This window comes from Pezoporus wallicus, unplaced genomic scaffold (assembly GCF_028554395.1).
Source record: "Pezoporus wallicus isolate ANWC-B61680 ecotype Strahan unplaced genomic scaffold, APGP_CSIRO_Pwel_v1 contig_14525, whole genome shotgun sequence".
Lineage (NCBI taxonomy): Eukaryota > Metazoa > Chordata > Aves > Psittaciformes > Psittacidae > Pezoporus > Pezoporus wallicus.
The window spans coordinates 100,644-112,016 of NW_026637545.1; the positions used below are offsets into that span (position 1 = coordinate 100,644).

The following is an 11,373-nucleotide window of genomic DNA, read 5'->3' on the forward strand; positions in this document are numbered from 1 at the left end:
TTAAGTCACGTTCAGGTGTATCCAGTGGAGTTAAAGCAGTTGGGCTAAGTGTTAAAATAGAGGCTACTACTTAACCTGTTGGTGACTTGGTTACTCTATAGTGCATCAGCAGAGGAAGGAAAGCAGCTCTTTTTCTACTTAGTTTATTTTACAGGCTTTTTTTCCTGCAGGGCTGCTATGAAGCTGGGTTGGTCAGCAGGCAGCTCTTGATATCAACTATTCTCATACATATGAGATGCATCCTATGGAGGAAATACCATGGAAAACCAAAGGTACTGTTTAAAAAATGGTATAATTTATTGTCCAAATATAGCAAAATACAGTCAGTTTTCAGACCTCAGCAGGGAACCTCGAGTCAGGATCTTGGGCCGCTGTTGATGGGATTCATCTCGGGAAGTGGCAAAGTTGTTTTGTCTGTTCAATCGGCTGGCTGATAAAAACCTGAAGGGTTCTCAGTCTGTAGAAGGGGAACGGCTTTTATCAGTCAGGGGACAAGTGCACTTGCATGTTCTGCAGGTCTCCTTGCTAGAATAAGTTAGGTGGAAGTATTTTGTGGGAGAAGTTATGGTTATAGCAGTGTATTTTCAGGGTACGTTCAGGTACACATTTATCTTCCTCCGTACAAAGCAGCTTTACATATATGCGTATACATTGAGAATACATTGTTAATGATGAAGAAAACTAACCTGAGCCTGTATTATGGGTATTCCTTGCTCTGGCAGGGTTGTCCTTAGCCCAGGGTCTTGCCTGGGTGAGGATTATAGGAGCAAACCCCGGACAACTGACTCGTCAGTGTCGGCTGTAAGCCCCATGTCAGAGGTCAGAGAAGCAGCACTTGTGCACGTGTTACATGGACATCCTACCAGCAAATGCATTGAACAGTTGGATGGGGGGCAGGCAGGTGATGAGGAGCAGAATGTGCTTTCTTCCCCATTCCCAGCTCTTGGCAACATCCCGTACCCCAGAGCCAAAGGGTTTATGAAGAAGAATGGATTTAACTGTGATGGCAGGCAGCTGTGTAACTGGCAGCCTTGTCTGAAACCCAGCTAACGGAATTCTTTCCTCGGGAGGTTGATTGTAATTCTCGTGTCTCTAAAGGAATGTTTGTCAAGCTATGATCCGGAGCGTTCCCTGCAGCGCTCCTCATGGATCTACCTGTGCTATTGAAAAAGGTACAGACGTCTTCGTGGGGCTCGGTATGTCCGTGGGAACACGCCTCATGTGTTGCACAAAGCTGCTGTTCTGGAGGGTGAGGCTCTGCACCCACGCCAGCAGTTCCCAGGGTATTCGTCTGTCCTTAGGAATCTTGGCCCCTGCAGTAAAAGCACCAGCTGGCATTGCATTCTGGGCTTCTTTTCCAGGTCTTACTTTACGTGACAATAATCTGTTGTTCAGCTGCCACTTTCCTTTCAAGTGCTGACCCTGGCAGCAATCTTGAACACGTCACCGTCCTTTGCGTTGAAATCACACCAGTGAATGGCATCTTTCTGAGCAGGGGCTGTGCGACTGCCAAACACGTTTTCAATAGCTTATAAGTGAAATACATACCTGACTTCAAAGCCAGCTGCTAAAGGCCTTCTAGAAGGACACGTTGATTGGGAAGGGAGAAGAAAACCCCACGTTCCTGCTTATCTCTGGAGGTCAGCAAGCAACAGCACAGAAGGCCCCATGTGTACGTGCCCACCATGGCCCATAAGGCCAGGTACAAGCAAGCTTCAGATACTGGTAGACTGGAGCGGTTGGACCATGGGCACAACTACATCCAGAATTTGAATGTTTTGCCTTAAGAAATGCCTGGGTTTGCCCTGGGCTTGAATCTTTAAAATCCTGAGGATCCTGGCACCTGGTTATTTGGAGCTCATCGGCCTTGGGCCCTTTCAGAAGCAAAAGGAGACTTTCTTTCCAGGGTGAAGCAGCATTTCTAAAGAATTCAAGTCAACATTGGGATGGAATCACTTGTGCTCCTTAGGAGGCACCTTCTTTATAGGTGAAACACCCGATGCAGGTGGAACTGGAGTGGAATTTGTACTTTCCTTGAGAAACATAAGAGTTTCCACAATAATAGATGAAGTTATTGAAATGATATCTATCATATGTATAGCTTTAGGATTAGTTATGGACATTTCTCACTTTTCATGGGCGAAGGCAGGGTGAAGATTGGTGTGCTTGGATACTTCACAGCTTACAAGCTTGGAGCCTGAGGCTGCTCGTGCTGTTCTGGCTTGAAGAGTGGATCAGTTCCACGGGCATCATTTCTGTAGGTATGGAAGAGCAATAGGCAGTCCTGTTAAAAGCAACATTCAAAGCAAGGATGATGCTCTCGGAAGTTCTTGTTTAGTTCTTGTCTGCTTCTCTTGGTATTCGTTGCTTTTAGGGAGAATGTTCTGAACATTTCTCATTTTGACTAGGAAAGACTGAAATAAAGGTGAAATGATGGGATAAGTTCTAGACTCACCAGGCTCCCTCTGCCTTGCCCTGCTGTTAGTCCCAGCTTTACTGGAGTCTCTCCATCCATGGGAGTATTGGCTAGCAGTGCTTGTTGCCTGAAGCAGGCAGAGCCTCCTGGGTTCTCCTCTTTCCTACAGTAGTGGCAGGTCTTGCTCTACCAATAGCTCAGAACAGAGGATGTGTACAGGACTACTGCAGCTCGGCCAAAGCCTGCCTGGAGCTCGGCTCATGGGGAGAACGTGGTGGTCGTCTCTGTCTCCATGGCGTAGGAGAACCTCTTGCTCTCGCGGCAGGTTGAGAGCTGCAAGAGGCGCTGCTGGCTCAGGCAGCCCAATTCCTTCAGGAGCTTGAAGAGGTCGTTGCGGAATTTGACGCCAATGAAGGCATAGAGGAAAGGGTTGAGGCAGCAGCGGAAGCAGGCCAGGGTGTAGGTCACGTCATCTGCCACGTCGAGCTGCTTGCTCTCCTCACACGAGCTGGTGTGGTTGAAGGCTGAGATGGTCTTGGCCAGCATGACACCGTTGTAGGGCAGCTGGAAGATAACAAAGACAATTACCACGGCGATGATGACTTTGATGGCTTTGTTCTTCTCAAAGTTGCGGGCCTGCAGTAATGTTTTGATGATGATGAGGTAGCAGGCAGACATGACCAGCAAGGGAAATAAGAAGCCAAAAACCATCTGGGACACTTTGATGCCGGCGTTGAAGGTCTGCAAGTCATGAGCGATGATGGAACAATGGGGATTGTTGTCCACGTTTTTTACACCGCTGTGAACCAGCTCAGGGATTGAGAGGATGAAAGCCAGGAGCCAAATGAGGGTGCATGTAACCTTGCTAATGAATATCATCTGGGGACGAAAGCGGTGGGCTGAGGCAGCCTGGACAATGGCAAAGTACCTGTCGATGCTGATGGACAGGAGGAGCAGCATCCCACTGAAGAAACTCATTCTGCAGATGCAATACACAGCTTTGCAGGCAAACTTCCCAAAAAGCCAGTGCTTGGCTACAGTTGTGGCCCAAAAGGGGAGGGTCAGCAGGAAGAGGATGTCTGCCAGGGCCAGGTTCAGCAAATAGATGTCTGTCATGGTTTTGAGCCTCTTGAAGTAGATGTAGGTGAGCACCACCAGCCCGTTCCCCAGCAGCCCTGTGAAGCAGATGAGGGCGTACATGGCTGGGAGGAAGGCAGCGCGGAAGTTACGGACATCATCCTTCTCACACAGGACCTCGAACTCGTTGTAGTCGATGGTGGTGTTGGAGTCATAGTAATCGGTGACGTTGTTTCCAGCACAGACCTACAACGGGGGAGAAAAGGAGAGTATTGGGACAGGTACCATGCCCCTCGTGGTGTCGGGAGGGGGGCCTGGTGCTGCCCTGTGAGCAGGCAGGATTACCCAGCCACAGCCCTCAGAGAAGTCCCAGGGAGTTCCCAAGCGTTGGCTCATGCCAACACCATGAAGAGCTGGCAAGGTCTCATGGCCAAAACCACTTCCCATAAGTACATGGGGTTTAGGGGCTTTTTTTTAGGCTCAAAGTGGGAATTCCACCCGCACTCTTTAGTGCTCAGCCACAGTGCCACCTGCAAATCTCAAACGTGTGGCTGCTTTCCAGAGTGGTTCAGGACCCACGTGCAGCTCTTCGTACGCAGTCAGCTCTCCAAGTGTGAAAGGTAACACATCCTTCAGCGTTCTCCTTCTCTCAGCAGGGACATTTCCTCTTGACTGACTACTCGTGGCATTTGCTAACCTGAGCATTCCCTCCCTTCTCCCACCTGCAATATTCCTGTTGCTCACTCCTCACTTGTGGCAGTGCTAGAAGAGGGCTGCAGTGGTGGTGGTGGCTCCCAACAGCAGCAACCTCGCATGGGGAGGTCCCATCCCCACAGTGAGGGGTGAGCCCGGGGGTGCCTGGAGCTCCATGGGAGAATGAAGTTGGAGCCTCCCCGGGCTCTTTTCTCTGTTAAATTAATAGAGGTGTTGATGAGACTGGGAGGAACTCGGAGTGAAGCAGGAAACTGTTACGGTGCTGGCACAGACACGTTGCCGCTGTCTCATTCAGGCTCCTGCCCCTGATTTAAGTTCTGATTAGTCTTGTTTTATCTTCCTACACTGTCTTAACACACAGGGCAGAGCGAGCCTGTGGTCTCTGTGCCCTGGTTTTTTGAGCCTTATTAGTCTCCAGTACCTTCTCTCCATCGCACAGAGATGAAAGGTTTCCCCTGGATACCTCTGCCTGTTATCACCAAGTATCTCTGCGTGCTCTCCATCTCAGGCAGGTTTGGCTTTCACCACATCCTGCCTGCTAGCTGGAGGCATGCCACCAGAAGTGAAAGGGAAAAGAAAGAGGCTGCAAAGCCCTCCCTGCTCTGCTGAGCCTCTTGGAGAGCCTGAGCTGGGGGCCGTGGTGTGGCTGAGGCTGCTCCTGTGGTTGTGAGAGCGCGAGCGCTGGGGCCAGGCTGTGGTTCAGGAGCAGGTCATGGCGCAGCTCCGTGCTCTGGGTTCTCCTTCCCCCTTCACATTCACTCTGAGCGGGATCAGGCAGAGGAAGATGCTGAACTCCTCCTCCTTGAGCACATCAGCTCTTCAACAGTGAATGCAGTCGCTGAAGACTGAGGTCCTCAATGCTTTGACCAGGTGCTGCAAAGAGCATCGAGCTGGCTCTTCACAAGCACTCCGCATAGGATGCTCTTGTCTTCCCTGAAAATGCTCTTTTTGGTGCTAAAGGGGACTTAGTTCTAACAGTCCCGGCCACCTCAAATGGCAGTGTATGTCACTGCTGCTGCTCTCTCCTTGTCTTCATTCCTCTTGTTTTCTGTCCAGCTTTGCTCTGCTGCCTCACCGCCCACCTCCTGCTGGGCTGGACCCGTGCTGTGAGCAGCCGTGTCCCCACACATCTTTCAGGGCTGTGGGCGGTTGCTTTGTGCCTGTCAGAGCTTTCAAGATCTCTCCCTCCCCACAACGAAAACACAACTGGATTTCAACAGTTTTTAAGCTGGTTTTAACATCTTACCTGAAAAAACAGGGGCAGGCTGAGAACAAGAGCGACCTTTAACGGCTTGCCTGTAGGAGAAGGAGACACTGTGTCAGAGTGAGCAGCTCACTGGGGCTTCCCACATGATGCTCACTTTGAAAACGCAGCCGTGGCGTACCTGACCCTGCAAAACTCCCCACGGCTGGTTAACTAACGGTGAAGATGCTCACACGAGAACCCAGGGCCACATAACAGGTACTGTCAGAGCACGCATGGAGCCTCAGGAGTGTGGTCCTTCCAGTTTCGCCTGTAAAGGCTGATAGCTCGGGAGAGCAAACCCCTGCATCTTTACTGCATGGGTGTTCTTTCCCTGCAGACAGCCAGCAGCCCGTCTCCTGTGCCTGTTCTGAGCTCAGGGTGTAGCCTGCTCGACCCATGTGAAAGCACAAAGCTGGGAGTGCACTACATTTGTCCCAGCTGCTCCCTGGCAGCGCTGCACAACAGGAAAGCTCTGCTCCCATCACTGAACCTGCCTTGAAATTTATTGCTTGTGTCTAAATGTCAGAGTTGGCTTCTGCTGCCTTTGGCTGGGGAGATGGAGGATGCTGACAGCTGGGAGGAAGAGCTGAGGTCAGAGCCAGATGTGATAATGGTGAGAGCAATCTCAGACCAACAGTTCTTCCTGCTGTGGTTAGCAGAGGCATAGGGGCCAGTGAAAACTTTCTCTTCACTCTATTTAAAGCATGTGCCAGCATCTGCCTCAGGCAGTTGTGACTGAAATGATCTGACAGCCATGAGAAAGCCTCAGCCACTGCTCTTGCACGAGCAGGAGATGTGCTCTTCCTTGAGGGAGAGTTGCCATTGGCTGCTCTGAGCACTGAGCTGCTCATCGTAGGCTGTGTCTGTAGGCACCGGTGAGTTCCCTGCATCACAGTCACTCACTTGCCTGCTCGTTCATGATTCCGTGACTGCCTGGTGCAGGATCCCAGAGCAAGGCTGGGGCAGAGGCAGGAGCTGCCTTTGGTTTCCAGCTGCCCTTTTCTCCTAGGGAGTGTGGCTTTTCCATACAGTTCTGTTTCTGCAGAGCTCCCTTACACCCTCCCCTGCTCTGCCAGGCTCATGTTCAGGTATGGTACTGGACCAGAAGGATGAACTCCCACTACTTCAGGTGACTGCAGCTGCATCCCCACTTTAAGTCGCACGCAGCAGCATCATTACTAACAGTTACTTTGGTAGCTGTGAATGGAGACACTCGTTTTGAGTGGTGATGTGTGGGTGAGAGATCCTCAGCCACGTGTGAAACACTCTTACTTCCCATGCCCAGAGCCTGGTTGTGAGCTTCCCCTTGTGTCTCTCAGAATTCTGTGCCACTTTCCCCCCTTGTTTTGATCTTTTACACTCGTGCAGCTGGCTGCTCAGTTGTGTTCCTCCATCCCTCACCTTCTCTGAGCCCTCCTGAGGGAACCCGAGTGTATCAGTGCATTGGTAGTGCATTTTACAGTCAGGAATGGAGTATGGCGAGGAGGTGGGGGGAAGCTTGGATAATAAATGTTCTTGTCTCTATTCTCTGTATGCGTCCAGTGAGCAGTTGCAGGCTGCAGGAAGAGGTTTGGTGAGCATCTCTCCCTTCAAGCTGATCTAACTTCTGCATATTACACACAGGAAATACACTGAAAGCCCAAATGACTTGAACCTGCTGGGTGAATTTAAGCAAGCCTAGGCTGTAACTGCCCTTCCTGCCTGGGACACAGGCATGGGGTCCCTGACCTCTGCCTCAAGAGCCAGGCGTTTGAGTCCACCCTCTCAAACACCTGATTTCCAGGGGCCTCCTGGAGCTGGTGCTCGTGTCTGCCTGGGGATGGACAATAACTGCGCCTGCTGGCCCAGGGGCTGAGGCCCCAAAGGTAAGTCACCTCCTGGCTGCTGTATAAAAAGGAGGCAGAGGAGAAGAGCCACTGACAGCCCAGGGAGGAGAGGCACCAACCTTGGCCCTGCTCCATCAGTGCCTTGCTCTTGGCATTCCTTGAGTCGCGTTCTTCTGTTATCTCCTGGAAGGGACCCGGTGCTGCCGGGTACCAGGCTGCTGCCCCCAGCACAGCCCCAGCCCTTCCTTAATCTGACAAGCCATGAGTGCACAGCCCTGGGGATCTGCTTGGCTTTTCTGGTCTTCTCTTTCCTAGCACGCTGTGAAGTGTCAAACTGAATAGGATGCTGCAGTGACTCAAGTACTGGTCCCGGAGCAGTTCAGCTGACTCATTCCTTTGAAGAGCATCACACTCTTTTCTCTCTCAGTTGCTGTTTCAAGTGCCTTAAATGTCAAAGGACTTTTCAACAGCAAGAAGCTCATCCTGTTTCGTCCCCTCTTTCTGCACCCCCACCTCAGCTTACACATTTGCCAAGGCAGAACCAGGATGGCAACGCAGCCTCCTGGTTTTCCCACAGGAATTCTTTGAGCAAGTGCCTGTGTCACCAGATTTGGGCAGACAGGACACAACTCTTAGGGGGCTGGGACAGGGAACAGAGGCAAAGGAGCGGCAGGAAAGAGATGAGGCATGCTCTGGTGTTTAATTCTGGGTATCTTTCTTTACTTTTTGTTTCTCCTCCCCGCTCCCCTCTGGCAGTTTTCTGCTGTGGGTATTTTCCTAAAGTTTTGTTCCTCAAAATACCAAGAAGGAAAACCCCCTCAAAAGTCCCCACAAACAGTTGCACTGAAACCTCATTTATAGAAAGACCAAAAACCCATTGCAGCAAATGAGTCAGATGCATTATAAAGCCCTACATCAGGTGCTGAGGTTCTCAAAAGGATGCTCCTGTTCTGCAGGACCTGGGAAAAGGGGGACAGGAGGATTGCTCCATGCAAATGAAAGAGGGAAGGGGTCTGCTCTGTGCTGTTGATGCAGGGCAGGGGGAGAGGAGGCAGCAACCCATCAGTTTTGAGACTCTTCCTCCATGGAGTAAGCACAAGGCGTGGGATTCATCCCTCTGAACTCAAGCCCTTGACATCTGGTTGAGGCTCCCTCGACAGCAAAGGGAAAGAACCGGGTGCTTTTGGGGTTTTAAAGTCATGGTTCAGCTGCCAAGGGGTGGGCATCAGGGTGCAGGTTCATTCCCCGCTGCGGCAGAAGGGTCAGCGAGTTTAGACAGGAGCATCCCATCCAGTTCACCTGAATCTCCCCCAGCATCAGCAGCAAATCTGAAGATAAAAGCAGCTGTGGGAGGCCATGAATCCTCTCCAGGTGTGCCCAGAGAAGTCAGAAGTATTTGGTAGCAGAAAGTCTACGCAGAGGAGAGAAGAGGAGCAGAAACAGCAGTGTAGGGTGGTTAAACGGGAGTGGAATCCTGCAGGACAGAGCCCTGGCTCAGCTCCGACCCAAGCGCGTCAGGCAGTGCGGGAGCAGAGCTGCCCCTCTCTGCTGGTGCTAGGGAATGCACGGGATGAGCGGCAGGAGTCGGGAATGCTTTAGGGAGCGTTGGCCCGGCCGAGCAAGCCTGCTCTGGTTAAACCCATCTGCTGTCGGCCAGAACCGCGGAGCAAAGGTTTCAGTCTCAAGCACCTTGGCACATGTGTAGGTGGCGGGTAAGGCGCTGTTTATCTCTTGAAGCATGGTTTCAGGTGCCTGTTCACCAGCAGAGCAGTGGGGTTTTGGGTGAAGAACCGTGTATTTCTGAGAACAATTAATCATACCCGGGTGCTGTAATGACTCTGCAGTTAACAGCTCAGTGCCCCTTCTCCCCCCCTTTGCCCCTCTGCTCCTGTCCTGCTGGCACAGGAAAGAGACCATCATTTCAGGAGTGCACAGAAGCAATGGAACAAGGTCCTGCTTTTATCATGTGCTCATACATGTGTTACAGCAGAAAACGGGTTACCTGCCACCTCCCTTTTTAGGACATTGTGACTCCAAAGATAAGATAAGCAGAGATAAGCAAGTGAAAAAGCCAATTGTGTTTCCTACATAACTGTTAACAAGAAGCAATCCTGCTATGCAGCTTCAAGAGCAGCTGTTCTGGAATATTCCCCTGAAGTATAGTAGTAGGGCAGAAATAGCAGGAAAGTTGTGCTGCTTTTCTTGTCAGGTTCTCACTGATCCTTTCCTTTTCCTGCCACAATTAACCCCTGGGGTTGGGATGCTCAGGGAACCCTCCTGCATCCCAGCTGATTTCAAGCTCTGATTTAAAAATGTCCCAGAGGAAAGGCAGTGGCACCTCCCATTGCACCTCTGGAACAGAGCTTTACTGGGCTGAACTCCCATGCCTCTCACCATCCTTATTGCAGCTCTGACTGGGCTGGCTGGCATGGAGAGGTAGTGACTGTATTCTAAACCCTCTTTGGTTAGTCTGGTTATAAACCAACTTACCCACTTGAGCTATTGCATTTGTGCCTCCTCCCTGCACTCCCTGGCAACTGGGAGTAGTGTTTGCAAATATCTGAGCAATAAACACCCACAAGCCCATAGGGAAAGGAATAAATCAGAGTCTGAGAGGCAAGAAGAGCCTGCATCTTATCTGCCCCATCTTGGCCCCACAGTGCCACCCCTTCCTATGGCCACCTACCTACCTGAGCTCCTGGAGGCTGATGCCTGCAGAGCTCTGTCTGAGAACCAGCAACAGATGGCAAAAGGAAAGGTGAAGCTTTGAGCAGGAGCCACTGCACACACCCCTGCCCTGAGGGAGGTTATGTTCCAAAGAGGAGAGGAGCGCACTTGCTCTCCCCTGGTGCTTTGTGGCAGGGTGATGCAGAGGGAGAGACCCCTGCGGGTGCGTTGACTCCGGAGCAAGCACAAACCCCAGCTCCCTATAGCAAAGCTCTGCTGCTGTGCTGGAGGTGTTCATTAATGGAAACCCTTTACAAGAGACTGGACAGACTCAGCCAGCAATAACTCACACAGGCTTGCTCCTAATTCCGTGATTCATTCATTGACTGCTGCCAAGGAGAGAGCATTCCTGGTCTTCAGTTGTTGTTAAGAACGTAGAAGGAAAGATACAAATTGTGTGAGACGAGCTCATTTGCTTCAGGACAAAACAGCCCCTGAAAACTGCCTCCGAGCCTATTTCGTGTGTGAGCTTCTGAAGTAATTGATTTGAGGTTTTTTGAGCTTCTCAAAGGGAACTGTGCCTTTTTTATAGCGCTGCATATGAGGAAGATGAAAGTCATTTGTATCGTTAAATGCTCTGTTAAAAGCGCTCCATCTTTGTGACACAGGACACGAATTCGGGCATGGTTAATAAAGCCAAAGACAAGCCAGAGGCTGCAGAGCAGGTACTCACCCCCCTCCATGGTCTGGTTTCAGAGATGCAGGCACAAGGTTAGTAAGAGCATCACATGCTCCAGCGCAGCCTCCCCACGCCGCAGCTCCTGCCAGAGACCCTCTTTGGGATACTCTCTTTTATACTTCCTGCACCCCTGCAAGCTCCCGGCACGCCCCGGTGTCACTGACACTCACTGGACCCTCCTCCTCCTCATGCTTTCAGCAGCACGGGAGAGCCGTGCTCGGTGCCACGCTGCCGTCACACGCTTGGGGGTTCAGGTACTTCCTCAGTGCCTGCACCGCGGCACACGCGGTGTGCTGACACCCATCAGATGGAGTCATTGCAGGGACAAGAAGGAAGTCTGCTCCCTTGTCATCTCTCCTCTCCGTCCACATGGCAGACCCTGAGAAGGGCATGAGAGAAGGTGTTCAACCACCACACAAAACACCTCTGGGTGCAGGAGTGCCAGTGGCCACAGCCTTCACTGCTCTCCCACCTGCTTGCAGCATCCTCTGCAAGGCAAGTGGCTTCAGCCAGACATCACCTTGTGAGTGGTCTCTTTCCCACACACTAAATGCTATGGCCAGTAAATTCGGTAGTCCGTGGCTCTTGAGGAAAGGAAACACTTCCCTGTTGGGAAAAGCCAATTTGTTCTCCTCTAGCATAGTTTAGTGCTGGAAGATCTGAAGATTTGTTGTTGTTAGAAATAACA

At 51.3% G+C, this 11,373-nt stretch overlaps 1 protein-coding gene across 1 annotated transcript; it reads right to left on the reverse strand.

Moving 5' to 3' along the window:
• Positions 1 to 1,832: 1,832 nt before the first annotated feature.
• Positions 1,833 to 10,968, reverse strand: CCR7 (C-C motif chemokine receptor 7). Its single transcript, XM_057406033.1, has 3 exons — positions 10,680 to 10,968; positions 5,454 to 5,503; positions 1,833 to 3,739 (listed from the first exon to the last, which is right to left on the reverse strand). The coding sequence occupies exons 1-3, from the start codon at positions 10,687 to 10,689 to the stop codon at positions 2,675 to 2,677; spliced, it is 1,125 nt and encodes a 374-aa protein (XP_057262016.1). The 5' UTR covers positions 10,690 to 10,968; the 3' UTR covers positions 1,833 to 2,674.
• Positions 10,969 to 11,373: the final 405 nt, after the last annotated feature.